Raw genomic sequence first — 24,640 nt, forward strand, 5'->3', positions numbered from 1 at the left:
TATATTTGACACCCTGGATTATAGCATTATGTTTTGTTTTTTTTCTCAGTACGAGCACAACATAAATTAATTCAACTATTTTGTTTAAGTCAAGTTTTTGGAGGGTTTCGTTTTCAAAACAGGTGATTATTGACATTAAAGGCATTTAAAGGAATTATTTTTACGTTCAGTGTAGGCCATTACTTTACTTTTACTTGAGTAAAGGAGTAGAGGACTTCCGTATTGTCATCCTACTATTACTCAAGTAACTTTTTACTCAAGTATCTGTAGCGATACTATTCCTCGTGTGAGTACTTTGTTCCACTTATGTTCATTTCTCACTTCATGAGTTCATTGAAAGTTCTTCTTCGGTGTAGTATCCATTGCGCAACAAACACGCGGTCCATGGACCGTGGTCCTCCCTTCCTTTTGGCTCCACGTGACTGGTCGGTACCGGTGTCAGTCAAGGGGAGGGGTGAACCGCTAATTTCTAAATGCATGCTGTGTCAATTTGGGTTTCAGTTGCGTCCTCGTGTAAGGCTGTCAGCAGGCAGCAGGTCTGAGCCGAGCTGAGCTTTGGGAATCCTGCACGTACTTCATCACATGAGCAGTTGTAAAACCTTTTCATTTGGATCGTTGTGCCACAAAGTGTGGCGGTGAGGGAAGACGGAAGACTTTGCTGTAACTTTTGATTTTATTTTGGCGTGCGCCGTGGCTGCTTCATCATTTGACAGTCTTAACAACACGAGATTATTTTTTGGCTCACGTTTTCTTTTCTTAAAATATGTTCCTCAAGAGGTCCGTTTTGCTTTTGATTGTGTTTTGTTTGGTTCGGGCACTTGAGGCACACGAGTGCACTCCGTGCCATCTCCGGACATGCCCCGCTAAGGCGACACAAGGCTGCGATGGTGGTCGGACCTTGGCCAAGGATCCTTGCGGCTGCTGCGAGCACTGTGCCCGACTGGAGTGGGAGCCGTGCGGGGGGGCTGACTGGAACCTCGGCTACTGTTCCCTGGGGCTGACATGCGCTTCTGTCAACTCTACTGGACATGCCGTCATCCCTGAAATTGGGGTCTGTAAAAGTGAGTAGAACATGCATGCCGTTTATGTAGTTTAGGAATTTCAGACAGTATTTGCCAGTAGATATAAAACAGGGAGGTACCATGAATTGCCATTTGCTTTTTGCACCAATTTGCCTCTTTGTGGGATCATACTTTTTTTTTTTTGTGACCATTTCAAAAGTTACCCTATAAGTATAATTATTAATCCTATTGGATACATTGACCCTGGTGCACACCATAATCGCATCATTGTACCTGCATGCTGCCTTTTCCATTGACACTGTAACAAATGTTACATTTAATATAGTTATTAGATATTTAGTAGATATGAAGGGAAGGCGATATTGAAGGACAAAAAGGGGCTCGGAGTGCATGATTGTGTCTGTCATTGTACAATATCGTGTCACTGAGATAATAGTCTGCTCATTGTTTCAATATGGATGTAACTTCTTGGCTATGGTAAAGAAGCTGGAATTCAATAATTAGGCAGATGATGCAGAAATTAACTCGCGTTGTACCACTATTTTGTGACAGTTGTGCTCCACAATATTGACATCAGCCAGTCAAGTCCTGGCAGTAGTGACTACTATGAGTGTGTGCCCGCTGTCAGTTTGGAGCAGCCCCACAGCTCTCTCAAGGGCTCTTCACTGCCAGCAGACTTTCCAGGTTCTATTGCTTTTTCTTTTCTTTGAGGCTTGAGTCACTCTCTAGCGCGGAGCATGACAATATGTTTGGCAAATTGAATTACATGCACTCAAGTCTTGGCTAAGTCTTGCTGTTGAAAAACTCACAAGGTTGTCAAATGTCAATTGAGATGGGAGGAAATTAGAGGAACTGTGCAAGGGAAGCGTTTTGAAAGTCGGAGCAGTTGTTCTCTCGCCATGCTGCATTACTGTTAGGATGTGGACTTCAAAGTCATATGTGAGGTGTCGGGTTCCTCCACATTCACAATGAATCATGTAGCGATGGATTTCCTTAAGGAACAAGCAAACAGACCCTCCACCTGCACTCTGTCCAGCCCCATGTGGAAGATTGAAGCGGACTGACTGCTCTCACCGTGTGTCGGCTTTCCTTGACCCAGTCTTTCAACTGTCCCTCTGTAAGGGCAGTTGAAGTCAAGGTTCCACGGGAATTAGCAGGGGTCTCAACCCCCAGGTCATCCGGGAGACACTGCTTTGGATTGTGCCTCGTACTCGTGTTGTTCGGAGGGCGTCTCGTCTTCAAACGAGGTCGCTCTGGTAAGGCCCGGAGACCTAATGGCTTCTCTGATTGAGTTGCGGCTCTGGTCATGTGGCTCCAGGCTTCTCGGAGCATGCTGCTGACCCCTCAAGTCACGCACGCACGCATGCAGCCCAAGGGTCTCGGTGGGGGTAAATCAACACCTCCCGGCATGTTTTCAGGGGCCACAGTAGGCAGCCTGCTCAAGACTGATCCCAGATTTCCCTCCTCAAGCTCCAAAGGTCTTAAAGTGATTAGACCTGCAATCAGCAGCAGGGGGTAAATGTTTCCACTTTCTGATCCCCTGCTTTTCTGGTCTTCTGGGTGGTCACAATGTGTTAGTGTTGACTGTGATACCGTTGTAGTGCAGGTGTGAGGCCTTCATCAGGATGCCCTTTTAATCTACTATCTTACATCATCTTGACATTTTCTTAATACAAAATCTTGTTGTTTAGAGAGGATGCTGCCATTGAAATATGCTAAAAATGAGCGGGTAAGTTCTTAATTAAGTGATTTCTGAAGGGATAATAAACAGAAATGATTACATTAGCCTGAGAAAAATGTTGCTCGTAAAAGAAAATACTAGTTAAGATAAATTGTCTACATGGAGTGCAGACAAAATATGCAAAATATGTGGAAGAACTGTAGCCCCTTCCGTTTGCATGCCGTGTCTTGAGTATACAACGACATACTTCGAAGGATAATCATCAGGACCTCTTGACTTATCTGCGATCTGCCTGTCAGGCAGGTGAAAATCATCCAGTCTTCACTGCTCAATGATTTGTTTGGATGTTCTCGAGTCAAAGCGTTTATCCTCCCACCTTTATTTCCCCCAACATTGCATAGGTTGTAGCAAAATGCTAGCTTGGACGCTATGTCCTTTGCCCTCCTTCACATGCTCTTCTCCCTTCCTCTTGTATTATCTAATGTTTCAAAGACTTCCTTTTTAGCCCCCTATCAACCAGAGGGCCTCTAGAGGTCAGCTTTCTCATCGCGACTGTGGATGCCAAGACAAGTAGACTGAGTGGCTGAGCGAGGGATCCCCCTGGGATGAAGCCACGGGCCTTGGCCAGAGTCATGCCAGGCCAGATCCCAGATAACCGGGTCAGACTAGACTGTGGTCAGGCAGGCTTTGCATAAACAATGTCCAGTCTTTCATTGACTGTTTGGACTCGCTCGGTTCTACCCTTATCTAAGTGCCATAAAACAACACCCGCCCATACGGACGGGTACCTTTTGTACCTACCATTTCATAAGAAAACACCTTACCAGTGACGGGAATATGGAAAAATGTTGAGATGAGGATCATTTCAAGGTGAAAGGAAATCAGACGGAGCGTTTGGTGTTTGGTTTATTGAAAGGACTTCTTTTGCCTGCTGCCTGGGAGAGATATTAACGGCACAGACTAACTCAGGTTAAATAACGGTAACATTGCCTCCTCGTTAGCATCTGTCATCACTCAGGAATCAGCAACACAACCATCCGGACCGTGCGGAAAGAGCTTTAAAATATGCTTGCGTTCATTGTCACAATGTCTACATTTAGGCCTACTTGCATTCAGTATTCGGGTAAAGGTCAAAATTCCGGTTTCTGAAACATTTGGGAGAGCCCGTTGGACAGAGTTAATCCCATTTATATATCCCAATCGGACCCACAAAGCACGGGCAATTTTGTTATGCAAATAGAGGTCGTTTCTGCTTTAAACGATGAATAAAATACATTATATTCATGTCACTCACCACACTAATAAAGGTAGTCGGTTTTCTCCTCGCTCCAAAAGTGAGCTGCTGTGTTGCGTCGCCGCCATGTTTGTTTACCTCTGCTTGTGTATTTCTGGTGGGTCGAGCGTGAGACGCACGGACTTATTTAGATACATGCGTGTTAATGTATAATCACACTGTGGCATTTTTTTTTTTTGCTGCAGAGACAGAAAATAAAATGAAAACATAGCGGACAAATAAATCAATGTATTCAAGTTAGGCCTGATTAGCGAGTGGCAAAGTAAGATGGCCGCTGTACACAGAAAAAAAAAAAAAAAAAAAAAGATTCATTTTGGACAGAACAAGAAGGTACCACGATTATATTTGTATGACCGAACTGGGTTAGAGAAGGGGTAACCCTGCAATCATTATTCTGATTTTAAGAAAAAAAGAGCACATTCAGGTTTTTGTGCGATGTAAAAACATGGCCTTTTAAAACCTGATCGTTGGCAATATTCGGGTTTTGAAAAGGTTATTGACTGTCAGATACCTATTGTCAGTTAACGGCAATATAACTGTAACTGACAATAAATAGAATTCTTAGTATTGAAGGCTATTTAAAGTGAGAATTTCACAACGGTATGCATTCCAACTCTTGGGAGAAGAAAGCCAGAGAGTTAAAATAAGCTTAAATTGTGCTTCATCGTGGTTTTAATGAGGCATGGGAGCCACATGCTTGGGAAAGTGTCACACTTTGTCTCATCCTGTTTACTCAGTTGCCGTTCTTGTTGATCTTTGACAACTATGAAGAAGCGTAAATTGGGATATTCAGTAATGTGGCTCATCACTCAGTCAGTCGCTCATAGTATTGGCTTAGCTTGAATGCGCCATCGTGGAAGAGGCGTGCCTGGCAAAAGAACGCTAGCTGGTGTAATGAGTTTGGTGCAAGTGGCCTTGGTACAAAGGGAGGCGTTTCTAGGAAGCAGAAAGGATTCACTCGCTGGGGGTGCACCATGCTGTGGAACAAAAGCAAGAGAATGGCTTCAATGGTTGGAGTAGCATGGCACAAGAAGGGGGGGGGGGGGGGGGCAGAATTACACTTGACACTTCACTAACTGTTGAGCTGTAAAATGTTGCAACTTGCAAACAAAAAAGCAAGCAAATTATGTCTAGTAAACTCTGAGTAAAATTACATAATGATTACGTTAACATGCATTCAAGAACCCTTTCAAAATATGAATATAGGCAATATTAAGGTTTTGAAACATGCAAAAAGCCAAATGTGCTCTTATTCAGGTTTTTATAAACCCCAATAAGACCCTTGGGTTACCTCTTTTAAAACCTGAATACTTGGTCACCTAACCGTGTATCAAATTAAACTTTGGTTTGTGTTCTGCTCATGCTCTATTTGCAAGGAATCTTGAGCTGGGCGGCGGCCATCTTGCGTTGCCACTCGCTGAACCAGCCAACCTTTTAATGTATTGATTTCTCAGCGGCATTTTCACATTATTTTCTGTCTCTGCGGCGAAAATGTAGCGTGTAAATATACACACACAGTGCGCGTTCGGAAATACGGTCTGAAGTCTCAAGTCTGTGCTCTGCACTGAGAGTCAGAGAGGCAAAGTGCGCTCTGCTCCCATTAATTTCCCAACGCACCAGTCTCTTGTGCTAGCAAGACTACTACTTGTGTTTTGTTTACAACTCGACTCTGCTCTGTAGTAGTCAATTCGCTAGCCAACACAGCTAGCTTGCGTCAACGTTAGCCAGCCTAACAACCACCACCTTAAGAAAAGCCCCAGACTTGGCTGCATTAAACTGCAAACTTCCAAAAAAAAAATAAGTTCATAACTTACCAACTTGAGAAATATCCACGGTACACCCGCTGGGCCACAACCGATATGAATATAATGTCTTTTGTTGACCCAAGTTAAAAGCGGAAATAACGTGTATTTGTGTAATGACCTATCGTGGGTTGTGGTTTAGAACGTATGCGGGTCTTGCGGGAGTAAATCTGTCCACTCACACATGTAGACATGTTATCCTGAATGTTACTGAAACTGGAATTTTGACCTTAACCTGAATAAAGACTGCATGTGAACGTAGCCAGTGACAACAGCTTGTCATTAACCCTTCACGCTGGACTTTTATAGCATCATTACAAACCAGAACTTTTTTTTTTTTGCTAAGCCAATACTTACCCTTATGAGACACACTTGTGTAAATGACAGCTCAACAAATGAGCAATTAGCTCAAGTGACAAGGGTCCTGACCCCTTATCCCTTTTCTACCCAACTATCATCTGCAGTGCTTCCGGACCATCCAGAGGCCGGCCTGGAAGACGAGCGATGCCCCCTGACGACGGGCTGCGACAGAGAAGAAGGTCAGTGTGTTTGTGATGCCAGACATACCTGCTTGGGATCTTTCACCTACCCAGACCAGGAGACCTGCTTGAAGGCCCATTCAGGTGAGCAAGCCATCCCATTTCGCAGTCAAGTCGTTTTCAGAACAGATCCGTAATAGTCTAAGACATAGGTGTCAAACTCCGGTCCTGGATGGTCTGGATGTTTCCCTTCTCCAACACAGCTGATATATGATCAGCTCATCAGCAAGCTCTGCATAAGCCTGATAACGATCCTGATTGGAATCAGCTTGTGTTGGAAGAGGGAAACTTCCAAAACCTGCAGGACTGCGGCCCTCCAGGACCAGAGTTTGACACCCATGGTCTAAGAGGTTGTAATCCTTAACAGATGTTGCTCAGATGTGACTAATGCTACTTCGATATCGTAGTGATGACACACACGTTAAGACTTCTGGTTTCTTGTGACTCATCGATGACTGTTATGCTGCTTCATGGCTGGGGTTTATCCAGAGGGTCGGAAGCAGGAGCAAGCAAGACACAGACAGAAGTATGTGGGACCGTCCAACCCGGCCTGCATGTTCTCTGGATGTAACCTGACCACTGACGGCTGTGTGTGCGAGTCGCAGAGCTGCAGCCACCACTTTGCCTACATCAACCGCAGCCAGTGCCAAGAAGCTGCAGGTAACCTTCAGCTTGATTTTTGCCAATTCCTGTCAAATGGAAATGACATCACAGTTGCTCAGGGTTCAGGTTTTCTGAGTTTGGCCATGTGACGTTCACAAGCTGAGCCCTTAGGAACTGTGATGTCATTTTCAGTTGACAGCAAATGGCAAAATGGCCGCCAGATGGCTAAATACGGTTGGATTTTGCTGCTTAATTCATATTCCACAAAACCAGTATTAATCTAAATATCGTGTTTAGACTTTAAAGTAAAACTCATTGTAGAGTCAGTTATTTTGCTGTGTGACTAGAAGAGGTTATTATTTATTGCTTTTTTTACACTTAAAAATGTTACATTGGCTACGGAGCTCAGTGAAGACAGAGTGAAAACAAAACAAACCTTTATTTTGTGACTCACAGTTCATAGTGGTTGTTTGTTCCCCCCGGGAAGTTATGGTCGTCAAAAGCTCCATCATTAAAACCTGTAGTGACAATGAAAGAACTTTCATCGCAAAAGCCCAACTGATGACAGTTTCAGCTCACACCAGCGAAAAGGGTAAACAACATTTTTCAGCGGCTTATGACACACACACACAGGCACCCAGACACTTTTATGGCCTCTCGTTAAGAGGCAAATGCGCTTCCTTGCAGCTACTGTACATATTGTATATTGTATGTGCGTATTTGAACCCGTGTGTCTGTGTTTATGCACGTTAGTGATAATTATCCAGTCTGTCGCTGCGCTCCAGCCAGACATTTTCCTTTGTCTGCCATCAAGAGGCACTTCCTCTTGCAACCACACCGGAACGTCATGGTTGAAAGTCTGTTTGCTGCCTCTTGTGAGTGCCAATAGTGCCTGAATCCATGATTTGTTCATTTATTTGAGTAAAGAGATGTAACCTAAAAGCTGCCCTTTCACCCCAGAAATTTTTATCTTGACAATAATAATAAACATTACTCTTAACTCCAACCCAAAATAAGGTGATATCACGGTATTAAAATTACAGCTCTAAAATGACCATTTTGAAACATTTGGGTAAATAAAAACACATTTTTTGTTAAAAAAATAGTTGGAGGCAATTACCTTCAAAGAGGCGTCTCATTTAAGCAACCCTGCAAGCAGCCAATCACGTTGTGCTCTGCGTAGAAGTCCCCTCAAAAAAAAAAAGAAGAGCTCATTACCAGTTACCATGTCCAGTATTAGCTGTGACTTGACTTTTTTAAAACCGGTAATTGGCCAATAACTATTTCCAGCCTTTATTGAACCAAGGCACATATTTCACATTAGAAAAATCTCACAACACAAGCACCCAACAAAAATCTCACACAAAACATATACGTACTGAAATAATGATCAGTTTGCGTCACTTTTCTCACAAATTTATGTAAAATTTGCGGCTGTTAAACACACCTATTCTGTTGAATACATTTCAACAACAGGTGGTTACATGCTATAGGTTAATAATTAACTATTCCACTAGATGACGGAAAGTTCAATTAACCGTTAATTGAACCTTCTGCCATCTAGTGGAACTTGGAAGAGCATTAGATTGTTCTGCCTGTTACGTCACTGGCATAAATAAACAATTAAACAAACTTGCTTAAAACGACTGATTTCTGTCAAGTATTGGAATCAAATTATCCTTACATTACTTCAAAGTGTTGCACGCAAAATTGTATTTATAATACAAGTAATAGATAGTTTTTACATTTTCCCTCATTTCTTTACGCCGTAGCAAGCCATCATAATATTGCAACTTAGCTGCCGCCAGCGCTCAGTGACATTGTACTGTATTTTGGCTGCAATCTTGTTCTCCGCTGGTTTACAAATTGCTGATGTAATATGGGTGCAAACATTTGAACCGAGGCAACACGGTGAGAAGACACTCCCTTATGTCCGGGACTAAAGAGGACGTGATGAGGAGGGGGGTGTAGGCAGGCAGGCAATGTAAGATAAGAAATCACGGGTAAAAGCAAACATTTTGATGAGGTTTTTGTCAGGCCTGTCGCTTAGAAGGGTGGTGTTGGGTCATTTTACACTCAAGGAGAGTTTATGTGTAATTCCTGATAAGGTCTTGGTCCGCTATTTGGATGGAATTCCCCTCCTTTTTCTTGCTGATATGAAGAAGCACAAACAATGTTTAGAGAAGTCATACAATTGGCGGCGCATAATAATAGAGCGTTATCAGCCTTTCACAGATAGCAGTATGAGCAAATATACACTTTAAAGCAACAACACACACTGATACAATCCCATGTGGATTTCCCAATTTGTTGTTCAGATGTAATACCTAATTGTTATGCATTTCATATTACTAGAATGTTGAGCATAAACCTTCTACTTACTGGCCACAACATTACGTGCACCTTCCCAATTAAGCAAATATATATACCAATTCTGAACTTAGAAAGATATAAATGCTTGCCTTTGATCGACACGCTAAGAGAGTTGTTAATTCAAATATACAGTATGTGTATTCTGGAGTGTTTCTAATATATTGCTACTAAGTAGTTCAATGAGGTACAGCCGTGAAAACTGTAACTACAATAAACATCCATCCATCCATCCACTTTCAATACAGCTTGTACTCATTACGTTCTCAGGCCACATACTGACAACCAGTCGTTCACATTTACGCCTATTTAGAGTCTTCAAATAACCCAACCTGCGTGTTTTTTGGAATGAGGGCGGAAGCCAGACTAAGTGGAGAAAATCCATTCAAGCGCAGGGAGAACATGTAACGTCCAACTTGGAATCGCTCAACTCTTAGTTAGTTAGTTAGTTAGTCTTACTTGGCTAATTAGTTAGCTAACTTACTCAAGTAAGTTAAGTAAATTAAGTAAGAAAGTAAGTAAAGCTAGTAAACTAACTTGGAAGTAAGTTGGTTAGTTAACTAGTTTAGCTTTGTTTGTTAACTTGTTAAGCTTCGTTAGCTAACTAAATTAGTCTACTTATTAACTTAGTTACAGTAATTTCTGGACTATAAGCCGCTACTTTTTTCACTTGCACTCGACCCTGCGGCTAATACAAAGGTGCGGCTTATCCATCAGATCACAAGGGGGCGCACTATAAAGGAAACGCAAGAGCGTCAGGCAGAGCAAAACAAACCAAATGAGCCCAAATACAGTAGGAGGGACAGAACGAGAGTGAGGCAATTTGCGCCCTCATTATGGAAAAGAAAGTAGCAGGAACCTGGTGCAGTAACATTAAAACACCTGCGGCTTACAGTCAGGTGCGCCTTATAGTCCAGAAATGAGTGTAGTTAGTTAGTTAGTTAACTTACTTAAGTAATATATGTAAATTAATTAAGAAAATAAGTAAAGTTTGTAACGTAACTTTAAAGTTCGCTAATTAGTTAGCTAGTTAGCTAGCTTTAATAAGTAAAGTAAACTAACCTCTTCTCATCGGATGGACTGCTGCTGGCTGCTGGAGGTAGTAAAAGGTAGGAACTTTAGTGTACAGAGGAGTGAGTGAAATGGGGTTAAACACAATGTAAAGCAAACTATTATTCAGGTTGACTTGCTCACGGACTTACTCAAAACAATTATTTTTGTCTGTAGTGAAGATGAGTTATTTCATTTTTTTTCTTCAGAATCACACAAAGGGGGGAGCAAACCAGATTTCTTTTAGGGTTTAAATGGACGTTCACTTGTATCGCGCCTTTCTACCTTGTGTATTCAATGCGCTTTGACACAGTCTCCTCATTCAGCTATGGGGCTGGGGTCCATATATTGCTCATTAAATGCTCAAGGACACTTCGACATGTTCACAAGGGCTGAGAATCAAACCCGCAACCTTCAGGTTGGGAGACGACCACTCTTACCATTTGAGCCATGCCGCCGAAGTACTCATCATTGGCTGTACATCATCATGCATAGGGCAGGACCTGTTCACAGGTGATGCTCAGACTATCATACCCACAGCTTCTGGCCATGTTCTCAATTTCCCCACACAGCATCCTGCTCCGTGGGCCTCACACTTGCTCGTACACATAGTACAAACAATGCCAACCCTCCCAGCTGTAACCTCTTGTTAGGCATGATGCCAGACCCCTACAGTTTTACACTAGAGACGGCCTGATGTGTCCCCATTGTGGTGCAACTTTATTAAACCTTAGGACAGACCAGAAACCCACGGAGGGCAGCTGGACTGAGACAGCTTTGTTCTCTGCTGACTTGCTTCCAAAGTCAGTTGGTGAACAGAACTTGCTTTGTGCACTTTTTCCATGAGTAAACGGAGGCTGTCAACACAAGTCTCCTCTGCCTGGTTGAAACGCTCTGGTTTGGGGAAAGACTGCTCGCCTTGTGCCCTGGTTGGGAGTGAAGAAAAAAACATTTAGAAAGGAGATGTTTTTCTTTCTTCAATGAGCTGCTGAGATGCCAGAAATACGCATTGTTGACAAAAGAGCTCATTCCGTGGTAATGGCGCAATTTTCTTATCCTAGCTCCTTCAAGGCTAGCGTCAGATATCTTTGTGCATGCCTGTAAATTAGGGACAGGTTCATTTTTTAAACCTTGCAGATTATGTTCTGGCCTAATGTTTTCTATTCTTTGCCGCTATGGTGTTGGAACAAAGGCACCAAATGTGATTTTGGCTGAGGCACTTAATCAAGCATACCAAATCAGGCCTTTTGTGTTTGTGCAAACTGGAGTATGGCCACCATTATAATACAAAGATTGGTTCTAATTACACCCATCCATGCTCAGTGAGAAAACACAAACGGCACAAAATCCATTTGCAGTTGACTTTTCCCATCCTCTATTGTGTTTGAAAATGTGCAGCCAGAAAATTATATTAATTAGTCGTGCAAGGGACGGACGGTTTTGCAAATGGATTCTATTTATTCTGGTCATTTGAATGACAATAGTGTGTCTGACAGCTGCTTTTCCCAGTGCACTCTAACCTCAGCCATTATCAGCGTGAAAGAGTGATCAACATTCTCTCAGAGACATTCAATACATGGAAAGTGTTTTTCAGTGCAGAGCGAGAGCATTTTCTATGACTTGTGCCACACGAGGTTTTCATATGCAAAACCTTGAAATGATGTGTGGCAGACGGAGTTAGAAGAACTCATTGTAGGTAATCCAATCACAGTGACTAAGACGTTTATTCAACTCCACTTTAGGAATAAGGCCAAAAATTATTGAATACAGGGCTTTCCCCAGAATTTCTATGACTCCAATTTAATGAGTTTTGTGACAGCCCTCACTATTCCCATGCTGCCCGAATAAATGGCACAGTGAAAAGAAATCATGATTCTGCTCTATTTATCAAAGGCAAAATCAAATAAATGTGCTTTCCCAATCTTCAATTTCATCTTTCAGTCCTTCCACAAATAAATACAGCAGTCGACGTGACCTTTAGGCTGAACCATCTTAATTTATGGCTGGAGTGATTGTGGATAAACTTTGGTTGTAGGTTCCAGTTTATCAAGGTTCTGAGCAGGACATTTTTTCACTCTCCCATTCTGTTGTCCTATTTCGTTGGCAAAGTTCGGAAGGCCTCTGGTAGTTCTTTAAATATCAGGGATGAGGCATATCATCAGATGGAGTCATGTTGCACCATAGAGCCAACAGTTGGGGCGTGCTCCAGTCTGGGATGCTCATCACGAACTGGAAATGCAACCAAAAGACTTACAAAATTTCACACAATGTCAGTGTGTGGGATTTAACTTCATTCATATAGTGTAGTACAGGCAAATATTGTCAAGTACGTCCCATCACTAAATCCGAATCCAGATTTTAACGCCATTGTCTATTGACACATTCCAGTCTTTACAAAGTCAGTAAGGAATTACTGGATTTTCCTTAACCATCATCTCTGCTCTAGCTGCTACTGCAGATTTCCTTTCAACATCCAAAGTGTTTATGTACCGTATGTTCAGGAGCGGATCTGTGAAATTGCTTCATGAAGTGATTGACAATTAGAGGACAGAATATGAGTCTGTGCTCCCAAATCCTCTCTGCCAGTGCTGTATACATTACTGTAGTACTAAGAACCAGAATAGATGTGATGTCCCTTTGGTTGGGGTAATCCAATCTTGGTAGGGTAGATTATTTTCTCGAACAATGTTGGTACAGAGAGACCTTCCACTTTTCTTTTCCTGAACAGCCTCCAAAATATACCCTTTCAGCCCCTTTGCCCAGATTTGCAGTGGCCCTGCATGCATCCATCTCCCCCTTAACAAGGGGTATCAGAGCTATTATGTTGGCTCTGGTGAATGTATAGACCAACACATGCCAAGTGAAGCGAAGTAGGGAGAAGAAGAAAAGCTCTGTTGAGGAGTTGTTTGGATTGCGATCCAGTCCAGTCATACTGGGTGGGATCCGAGACCCCTTTGACGGAGTTTACTAGGGCCTTGTCACGTTTAAAGTAGCCCTGATCGTAAAGCTGTCACAGAATGAAGTGAGGATCTAATGACTGTGTGTAGGGTTTGTGTTGGATGGCGGCGTGAAGTTGGGTTTTTAGCCGTAATAGGAGTAGCGTCTTTGTAGAGTTGCTCGACTGAGTATGAGGTGCGAGGTAGCCAACATGCCACACGTTTGTACTGATACATGCAAGCTCACAAGAAGCTCTTGTGTTCCTACCGTTGTCATTTAATCAGAGTGGGTATGTCTGTTTGTATGGTCATTATTTGATCTCCAACTCCCTGTGTAGAGTGATGTATGAATTTGGATGCTTCCTAATAAAAAGGGAAAGTTTATTTGGTTAAATGGCAAAACTATTGAAATCTGTTGCTAGCTCTGCCAAATTTTTATCAGATCCTGTTGGAATTTGCGTTTCCTCGTTTAGATGCAGAATCAATTCTGGATCTGGATGAATATCCATACATCCAGCCAGCCATATTCTATCCTACATATTCTATATCAGTCTGTTCAGGGTCGTTGGTCTCCCTTTTAGCTGAAATAAGCTGAAATAGGCTTCAGCTGCCCTGGACCTGGACTGGTCGCCAGTCAGTCATAGGGCCTATAAAGAGACAAAGACCATTCACTCTCAAATTCACACCATCACTGAACCAGACACTGCCTGCACCAAATGCAGGTGAAAGATAATGTAACACTACACCATCAGTGACTGGATCAAATATACCAAACGTTAATATATTAAGATCTTGGATTTTACCCAATCACATATTTATGTTGCAGCAAGGCTGTAGTACTTGAGTCTGAGTCTGGTCTCAACATGTTTTTTGTTGTCTCGGACTTGACTCAGACTCCTATGTATTTGACTTGACTTGGACCTTTGTGACGCAGACTTGACTTGGACTCGGATCTTGTCGACTTGGACTTGACTTGGACTCTGGTCTTGTGAAGTTGGAATTCACTTGGACTTAATTTGGACTCAGACCTTATGGACTTGAATTTGACTTGGACTCAGACCCTTGTGCCTCGGACTTGACTTGGACTAGGATCTTGTGAACTTGGACTTGACTTGGACTCAGACCTTTGTGACACAGACTTGACTTTGACTCTGGTCTTGTGAACTTGGACTCGGACCTTGTGGACTTGGAATTAATTAGGACTTGGACCTTGTGGACTTGGATTTGACGTGGACTCAGACCCTTGTTATTCAGACTTGACTTGGACTCGGATCTTTGTGACTCGGACTTCACTTAGGCTCGGCCCTTTGACTCAAACTTGACTTCGAGTCGATAAAGGTGAACTTGACTACAGCCCTGTTTTGCAGGTGACAAATATTTAAACTGTATGTGTGCTTCACATTCATCCCGCATGTTCCTTTGTCTTCATGTGTGTCCATTTCAGAGGCGCTAAGGTGTTCCAGTGTTACCTGTCCCGCTCTCCAGGTGTCATCGTGCCCAAAAGGCTCAGTTTTGACCAAGAGTTACACGCCTCCTGCTGGTTGCTGCCCCTCTATCCCACCCCAGTGCACCTGTGACTTCGAGGCCTGCCGCCAGCCCAACTGCCCAAGTGGACAGCGTGCTGTGCCGCTCAGCAAGGCCAGCGGTCAGCCTGGAGACTGCTGCGATGTGTTTGAGTGCCAGAAAGGTGATTCCACCGAACTGCACATTACTCAAACTGTTCTGACTGCTCTCCTACTGGGGGGGTTGTGGTTATGGCGTAGGAGGTGAGACTCGATTCATCTCCTTCTTGGAGGCAATTATTCACTTACGCTCCTTATCCCTCCTGCTGGCCAAAAGGACACACATTTCCTGGTTACAGATAGAGGTTTATCCCCCCCAAAAAGAAGTTAACCGTTATCAATAGATAAAAAATTACAGTATCTGTGATGACGAGTGACATCAAAGACTGGAAAGAAAGCTGGCAACCATGGTGATCTTGACGATAGACTGGTACACGTTTAATCCCACACCTATAGTCCAATAACTGATTGGAAATCTTAAATTTTAGACTAATGACATGAGAGCCAAAACTTGAGCCAATGAATTCTTAAAAGTATTTAGCAAGGTAAACACAGGAGCAAGAAAATGATCTTGAAGCATGTGGAGAATAAATAAAAATCCTGCAACATAACTCTTATGATGCAAGTCTCTAAACTAAAAGTGCTGTAATCAGTCTTCTAGCCACCTAAACCGAACTGACAAAGATGAACGAGTCAAGCAATTCCCTGTGTAGACTATTAACATTTTTCATATAATGCTCATCCAGGAAATACAATGAGTGTCTTGGATCACTTCCTCAGAGACTTTCCTGCTGTTTGTGCAGCTTTCCCCCCCTTTTTGTTTTTTTTTGCGAAAGCCTTGTAGCGGCCCAGCATCAAAACACTGCTGGAAACTGAACTGAAGTTCCAAATTCCGCTTCATGTTTCAGGCCCCATGACAACTCAGTGAGGCTGGGAGGGGACCTGTGCGAGTGCACTGTTTACTCTGCAATCTCAACAAATATTCACTGTTTTACCAACAGAACAAATTCTCATTCTGGCCCTTCCACATGTATAAATGGATGCCATGTCCTGGAATTAATGGACTTAACAAGCCCGCTGACCAGAAAAGTGCTTAGGCTATGAATTTGTTCAACAGAAGTGCAGTGTCAAAGGGTTTCTGTCTGGTCACACGTCCAGAGGGAAAAGGTTCAACAGTTCATTGATGGGAATGCTTTTTATGTGCTCCATTCTGCCAGTCGGGAGGGTAATCGAGTCCGGCAGGTTGGCGGGGGCTGAATGGCAGCCGTGGGGGCCAAGGGATCAGTGTTTTGATAACAAGTGTCTGCTGCTTTTTGGGTGTAAGGCTTGATGCCTTTTGTGCAGCCCCTACTGTCTGTTAGCCATGCATGCCTGAGCTTCATGACGCAAAGTTCAATAGACGGGGACATTGACAAGGACAGGCACCAAGACTTGCTGTCGCAATAATAGCCAAATTTTTTTCCTCTCTTGTTGCCTTTACGACAACCTCAGTGAACCTAGGAATCTTGTGTCGTATAACTCAAAATGATAAGAGGTTTTACTGTAAGAGGTCTACAAAAGGTCCTGACAAGAAACCTCTTAGGACCAAAGATATGTCAGAGACTAGAATTACACACAACATGCTCTCATTGTATCCACTATTGGAATGAGTCACATGTTTCCATTGCCCACTTGGCTCTGACTTTGTCCCACTTGGCCGTGGGTTGGTCCGGGTCTGCGGGCTGCAGTGGCACCACGTTCCACCTGTTTTTAGAGTCGTGCCATTGTTGGCTGTGCGTGATTAGATAGAAAAGAGCAAAGCGGGCGGCGTACAGAAGTTACTAATGATTCTGTTTGTTTGTGGTAGGCCTGCTGAGGATTGACAATTACGTTGGCACGTCTTGATGTTCTGGACAACACTTGTTTTCCGAAACTTTGCGTCAGTGTTGAGCAAGAAGGATGAGCTCAGCACACTAATTGCTCTCATGGAGCTCAGCTTGAGTCTGCTACAAACATGCGCAACCGTGAGCTTAACATGACATTATTGTACTTCATCTTGGGGATTCTAACTATGACTGCCAAGGTTAAAACTCACGTTGTTTCCAACAAACTGTCAGCTTGTTAAATATGGTGACATTAAAACAGCTTGACAACTCACCAACGATTTAAAAAGAGGATCGTAGGATCTCTGTCGACCAATCAACAGCAGTGTGGCTTGCGCCACCATTTAGGCGGTTGGTATCTAAATATAGGGTGCCAAAATGTGATGGGGGTACTGGCCAGTTATTAAGCCTATGATTCATATGTGAATGCTTAGTTTTCCGAACATGGTGTAACAAAGAAGAAATGTTATATTGTAGAAGAGAGGATTGATTGACTTCACCTGCCACAAGCCCACTTTCTGCCAAAACCTCAGAACCACTTCTGTTTTCTTTTGCGCTGTACAGCAAGCGGCTGACACGCTTTCAATGCTTGACAGATCCCGATGAAAGTTCTCCCCATCGCCTTGACTTCATTGTTTAACACACACCACACCAACCCACATGGTTAACCTCAGCCATCAGTATGTCCCTCAGTGCCAGTTGGTTTCATGAATGCCAACAGAGGACAATCATGAAAATGGCTTTTTACCAAGACAAACTCCAGTACTGCCTGCTTGTCGGCTTAGGGCTTTTTTAAGGTTAATTACATTTTTCATTTTTTCTCTTTAGTCTCCCCTAAGTGTGTCCACAACGGGAAGGAGTTCTCCGATGGCGAAGTGTACCGCATGGACCCGTGCTGGCTGTGCCAGTGTCGGGCAGGAATCTCCTTCTGCTCCAAGGCAGAGTGCGCTGAGATCGACTGTGAGAACTTTTACATCCCTGATGGCGAGTGCTGTCCTGTCTGCATAGGTAGGTTTTTATAGAGAATACAGAAAAATGAAAATTAGAACCTTCTAGACGAAGTTATATCTTGAAAGAGGTATCCAACGCTGACTTTAGATCAATTACCCTAGAAAGAGTACAGTGGTAGTAATTTAAATCAATTACTCTATATGTCAGGGTTCACCAATTCCGGTCCTCGAGGATACTAAATATCAGGTTCGTTATCAGGCATGCTGATGAGTTGATTATACGAATCAGGTGTGCTAGTGGGCGGAAACATCTAAAACCTGCAGGACTCTGGACCTCGAGGACTGGAGTTGGTGAACCCTGCTATATGTCATCCAGAATGTCTCTCAGCACAGTGCTGGCTTCCACCAAAGCCAAACAATCCTAAACAAATCTGTCAGCTCAGTAGGTGTGCTCTGTTGGTTGGAACAATTTGGTCACTGCTTCATTTCACCCTAATGCAAGTGGACTTTACACAAAAAACTATTATAAAAATAAGTGTAAAAATAACCCAAATTGGGTGAAAATGGACCCAACCTTTTGAGTTGTTTAGCTGAAAATGTTGGGGCCCATTAAATTAATCATCCACAAAGCAACCCAATTTTTGGGGTTCTTTTGTGGGTTCACTCAACTTTTTGTATTAACTGAATAACCCAATTGAATTGGGTGAAAAATGGCCGGACCCAACTTTTTGAGTTATTTAAATTTGTCGATGTCAATTTGTTGGGTTGTTTGTGGGTTATTCATTAGACCCAACATTTTTTCATTAACTGAATAACCTAATTGAATTCGGTCAAAAAATAGCCCGACCCAGCTTTTTTAGTTATTTAAATTTGTCTGTTAATTTGTTGGGGTGTTTTGTGGGTTATTCATTAGACCCAACATTTTTGTATTAACTAAATAACCTAATTGAATTGGGTCAAAAAATAACACGACCCAGCCTTTTTAGTTATTTAAATTTGTCTATGTTAATTTGTTGGGTTATTTTGTGGGTTACACATTAGACCCAACTTTTGGGGTTAACTGAATTACCCGATTGAATTGGGTCAAAAATTAATCGACCCAACTTTTTTCATTTTTTTCAAGCCTACAAGATGGTTCAAATTGAATGAATAACCGACAAAGCAACGGTTTTTGGGGTGGTTTTGTGAGTTATTCATTTGACACAATTTTTTGGGTCAAATTAATAACCCAAAAAGTTGGGTTGGTACCCTTTTGACATAATTTGGGTTATTTTTGACCTGTTGCTTATTACTGCAACTAAACCAATCCAGACTCAAAGCAATACATGACACATTTGTAGGCAAGTGACAATGTCAGCACATTCAAATGATTGAAATTAATCAACTTTAATGGACATCATGCACATAGCACTACAAAAATGACAGCGTCAAACTCATCAAAGTTCACGTGCTGAATGCTTGAATTACTTAAAGCTGCTAGAATTACTTATTAGCGTTACAATGACCACATTTATCCAATTAACGGCCAAGCAATCAATGGATCCAAATCTAGTTTAATGAACTATTCACAGTTTCACTGTACAGGTCCAAGTGTACTTGGATTTGCACGTCTTAATCTTGGATACGCCAAACTATGCAGAGCAAATGCTGTACACAACAAATTTGATGATTTGAAGAGTCACTTTTTACCAAACTGGATTTTGCAAACGGTAGCTTGGACATACAGTAGAGTTACATACAGTAGAAGTGCGACTTGTGTAAAAATGGGGCGCTACAGAGTGGACAAGAAAGTTTAACATGCCAACTTCAAATGAGTTCAACTTGAATGGCTTCCCCATTTACTGACCATACTATTAAATTTCTTTCACACCTAGTTCAGTGACTCCAGCTGGAGCAGGTCGCCTGCATTGCACTGTACATGTGGGAGAAAGTTGCTAACTAGGGAAATTAACATACCAGAGTTAGTGGAATGGAGAATTGAAGTGAAGAATTGTTTGGTAGAATAAAAAGGGAAGCAACTGAAATGTCGTGAGAGAGCTTTAACGGTTGTAACCTTTTTGTGGTGCCAAAAAGTTGCATAACAAAAGCAAAGACTTAATTTATCATATGAAATAAACGTGCCAAATGCAATGCATTATCTCAGACTTAGAGTGGAAAGGTCAAACTGTCACAAAAGGTCCTGATTGGACTATAGCTCTTAGCTTCTTTTTGCTTTGTAGACAAATTATGACTGACCTTCGCCATCCTAGCTTTCAGCAACAGCCGACCATTTATGACTGTTACCCCCACCAAGTTGAAACGATGATGAAACAGTCTCATTCCAAACCCTCATTCAAGTTAAATCCATTCATAAGTCAGGAACCTAAGTCATCCAAATCCAACAGCGTCTTCTTCATAGCTCTTGGTGTCTGGCCAGTTTCCTTTTCTTATTAGCTCCCCCTTAGAGTATCATATTCCGGCTCCTACTTACAGTAGGGGCACACAACATACATTTCAACTCACTCCAAGGTCGCCAAAGCAAACGACCACATAAATCTGAATGAGTTTTTTTTATTTTCTTTGCTAACCTGCTCAACGTTTCTCCCCTTCCCAGATGTGGAGTTACTCTCAGTGGACAGCACAAAGGCCAGTTGCTGGGTGAACAACAAGCTGCGAGCCCATGAGGAGCAGTGGAAAGAGGACGACTGCACCTTCTGCCAGTGTGTGGACGGCGAGCCGCACTGCACGGCCATGGCCTGCAAGCAAAGCTGCCAGAATCCCGTCAAGATACCCGGAGAGTGTTGCCCCTTCTGTGAAGGTATACGGACGGAGCAGTGCGGTTTTATCTGGCTCCTGTGAGCCTTCAATTTTGCTCCAGAGGCAATGCCGCTGTGGGCTCATTAAAATGGAGGCCACGGAGCATTCTTCAAGCCGCGGGGTTCTTTGTGTCCCTTTTATTACTCTTGCCCGCCAAAATGAGACCCACCTGTGTATGAGGCACATTGTAGTGCTCTCTAAAAACAGAAGGGCTGCAAAATTGAAGTGGATCCCCCTTTTTTGTGTGTGAGCGTAATTAGTTACAGCTCATTGCTCTGTTCCTCCTACTTGAGCGTGGCAGGAGATGTTTGACAGGACTTCACAGCACTGGATGTATGTTTTTGTCTCTTTGCTCTCATCTCAAGCCCCGAGGTACCTCTCACTGTGTGCCCCTCAAGTGTAATTGCTCTATATTTATCTGTATTTTTTTTCTCTCTTGAAAATAATAGTAGTCTGAATAGGCAATGATTAAAGTTGGTACTGAAAAAAGGCGCTACAGGCTATGGCAGCACTAATACTCTAAAAACAGGTGGGTCAAAAATAAACCAATTTGGGTCAAAAAGGGACCGACCCAACTTTTTGGGTTATACATTTAACCCAGAAAGTTGGGTCAAGTGAAAACACAACAACCCAAATTTTAGGGTTGTTTTGTGGTTTATTCATTTAACCCAAAAAGTAGGTTCAACACAAACGTTTTGTTATTGTTGTTTTGTACCCCAAAAAATCAATAAATCAATAAATAAATAAATAAATAAACAAACAAAGTTGGATTGTTTTGGACAAAACAACCCCCCCAAAAATGGGTTCTATATGCCATGAAACAACCCCCCAAAACTGGGTTGTTTTGTACAAAACAAAAAAAAATTTTTTTTTAAATTTAATAAAATAATAATACAATTAAAAAATAAATAAATAACCACCCCAAAAATTTGTTGTTTTGTACAACAACAAAATTAAAATTGAATTATTTTTACAAAACAACACCAAAAAATATACAATAATAATAATTTTAAAAAAGAAATAAATAACCGCCGCAAAAATTTGTTGTTTTGTACAACAAAAACAAAATTAAAATTGCCAATTTTTTACAAAACAACACAAAAAAAATGTACAAACACAAATATGGGTTGTGCTGCACAAAATAGCCCCCCAAAAACATACAAAACAAACTGGGGAAAAAAAGAGGCTTGTATAACCCACAAAACGACCCCACTAAAATAGGATTGTTTTGTACAAACGTTGCAGGTTATACATTTAACCAACTTTTTAGATTTAATGAATAACAAAAAGTTGATTCGGTCCCTTTTTGACACAATTTGGATTATTACTGTTTTTAGCATTAATGGCAGTCTGAAAACATAATTGTTTCGTTTTCAAATACGTTTGCTGTCTTCTGCCATCCATCTCGATTTTCTTTCTCCAGAACCTTCCTATGAAACAGTCAGCCCCATGCTGTGTCCTCCTCTGGAAAACTGCACCCTTTCTGCGAACGACTGCCCTTATGGCTTCTATCAAGACAGCAATGGATGTCTGCTCTGCCAGTGTCTCAATAGTAAGTTTGCTTTATTTGCTTATGTTGGATGGAATTAGTTTAGAATTTCTCAAACACGTCGATTTATGTAATAACAGATTAAGGGAGTGACCGTAAGATTAAGTGGCCTTTTGGGGCATGAAATTATTAACATGTGAAAACAGGCATTAAGAGAGACATGAGACACGTCTTTTTTTTTTCTTTTTTTACATTTTCAAACACTTTCCATGTGTTACAGTACGTACAGTAAGTCTTTAGATTCTTAAATTTCATCATTATATTTGTATGCAATATAGTGCAGTTTTTCTTTATTAAAACACATAACAAGTTTCAATTTCATTTCAATTGTCAAAACAGATTTAGTAAAGTAAGTTGGACTACATTCTGATACAGAACCAATTTAAACTCTTAAGTGAAGTTACCACCATACAGAGATTTTTGCAGATGAATTAGGATTGCTTGACAACATTGTCAAAACCTATTTTTCCACTAGATTCTTGTCATACAGATGCATATTTACACTCCAGACAATATGAGAAAATACAATTGTGTCCATGGCGACGAGCCATGTCCCAAGAATGTAGTCTGCATAGTAAGTGTTGATGGATGACTTGTGCCTGTAATCAGCTGACCTCCCTCTCAACACTTTCAGATGACTCCTGCCCCGACTTGGGAAAATATTGTTCCCTGCAATGCCCCATGGGATACGAGAGGGACGACTTTGGCTGCGAGGTGTGCGAGTGCAGCATCCCCGTGCCCAGGTGCCGACCTTTGACCTGTGCCAAGACCTGCCCTTATGGATTTGTGTGAGTACACGCAATACAGCACACATCCACGCCAGCTCAACTCATTTGTCGTATTTGTTTTTGGTAAGGATGGGCGAGTAGTGATACCAGACATCAGCCTTTTTTTAAGGTATTGGTGCTTGTGGAGGCTGCCGATACCAGCCACTGATACTAAAGGCAAAAAAAAAAAAAAGCTTTCTATGTAACAATTTGCCCAAAAATATTATAATATAATTAATACAACAGCCTTTTTATTCGACCATTTATCACTCAAACATCTTCACATCTTCTAGTTAACAGATTAACACCTTTCAGACTGGATTCGGGTTCAAATTTTCCACCCACTGTCTGCGCATGTGACGTCATGCATACATTGTGTACGTGAAGGAGGGCGTGCGCAGTTTCATTTTTCAGCCACACTTGGAAATTCTATTTCCTGCATTGAGCAGCTTTAATTGAAATTTTGTGTTAAATGACATTTTATATATCAAAAGCACTACAAAGTACTTTGTATCTGTGATCAGTGGTATGCAAACTATACATGTTTACAGTAGTGTTGTGGGATTATTGTATTATCCAACAACAGATGCTAATAAATATGAGCTCATGAATTCTTTGCCCGTATTCCAGCTAAATATGGCCTTTTTTTAGCAACGGATCATGCTACATCTAGTGCTATAGTGCTAGTACAGTGTGACGCATCTTGGTGAACAAAGCACTTCATTCAAGCGGGGAAACGTGAGGTTCGAGCAGTCTTACAAGGGGTTAAGGTCTCACAAGTGCATCAACATTTAGCTATTTTGCCCCCACCCACCCGCAAACCACAGCTTATGTGTAAACTGCTGAAGTTAAAAGAGGAATTCTTATCTCAGTAAAGAATGCCAGCGTAAGTCTATTTCTGCATTGGTTTGCGTTACAACTAAAAGCATCGACCGTGTTGGTCAATGCATGTTTCTAAATCTGTGTATGTGGAAGCGATTCACTGTGAGATCCTTCTTGGCCTCGCAGTCCATCAAATATCTGGAAGCTGTTTCACTTCCTTGATAATAGCCCTCTTTTACAAACTGTCAACCTGTCAGGATAAAAGCGTCCTATTGTGTAATGTAAACACATTGGGTTTGTTTTTGTATCCCAAACACGCCCATGCACGCCCCCGTGGTCAAAGAAGGGCCTGATTCATATCGGCACGTGGTGCCAGAGAGGTGAAAGGGCGAGTTGGAATAACAGTAGCAGTTAGTTCCCATCGTTCATAAGCAGCTGTTAAGGTTTGGTCCATCGTCCCCAGTCTGCGTGTGGATTGACACAAAGCCATATAAGCTATTTGTAATCGCTTTCTGTACTGTATTTACTGTACATTTCGGCAAGGCATTATGCTTTATAATAATTGAATTATTCTATGTTGAATTGGTTGCCTCTCTATAAGTTTCTTCAGGAATAACTTTCTGCAAGATTTTGTCATGGATCTGTTTTGTCTCAATATACAGAAGAACAACAGTTATGCAGTCCCTGATATGTTGGACCAGATAGCTCTCTGTTCTAATTCATCCTAAATGTGTTTGATAGGGTTGAGGTCAGGGTTTTGTGTGAGGTCTTTCACAGCAAGAGACTGTCAAGTTGCAGAATGTTAACAGTAAATCCGACCAGTCTAATATTATTTTTAGCCAAATTATGTTCCCGTGAGAGTGAATGGTTGACTATATCAGGGTTGTAATAGTTTGTGATTTATCATTATAGTGTAGATAGTATGCATTGTAGTCGCTTTTTATTTGTTTTTAGAGTGGGTTTGTTAGTTCTTTAAAATTAGTTTGTATTTTTATTTGTAATTGTTCATTTTAGTTTAGATTTAAAGGGGAAGTT

The 24,640-nt window shown here is 41.8% G+C and overlaps 1 protein-coding gene across 1 annotated transcript in view; it reads left to right on the forward strand.

Annotated features, from left to right (window-relative positions):
- Window positions 1–430: 430 nt before the first annotated feature.
- Window positions 431–24,640, forward strand: part of LOC144042023 (cysteine-rich motor neuron 1 protein) — a 36,202-nt gene continuing 11,992 nt past the window's right edge. The window contains exons 1-8 of the mRNA XM_077555381.1: window positions 431–1,061; window positions 6,264–6,422; window positions 6,828–6,998; window positions 14,742–14,984; window positions 17,550–17,729; window positions 20,265–20,468; window positions 21,891–22,019; window positions 22,651–22,804. Of these exons, the coding sequence (XP_077411507.1) occupies window positions 764–1,061; window positions 6,264–6,422; window positions 6,828–6,998; window positions 14,742–14,984; window positions 17,550–17,729; window positions 20,265–20,468; window positions 21,891–22,019; window positions 22,651–22,804 (1,538 nt within the window). The 5' untranslated portion in view covers window positions 431–763. The remainder of the gene's footprint in view (window positions 1,062–6,263; window positions 6,423–6,827; window positions 6,999–14,741; window positions 14,985–17,549; window positions 17,730–20,264; window positions 20,469–21,890; window positions 22,020–22,650; window positions 22,805–24,640) is intronic.

The sequence above is a fragment of the Vanacampus margaritifer genome, chromosome 1, assembly GCF_051991255.1.
Source record: "Vanacampus margaritifer isolate UIUO_Vmar chromosome 1, RoL_Vmar_1.0, whole genome shotgun sequence".
NCBI lineage: Eukaryota > Metazoa > Chordata > Actinopteri > Syngnathiformes > Syngnathidae > Vanacampus > Vanacampus margaritifer.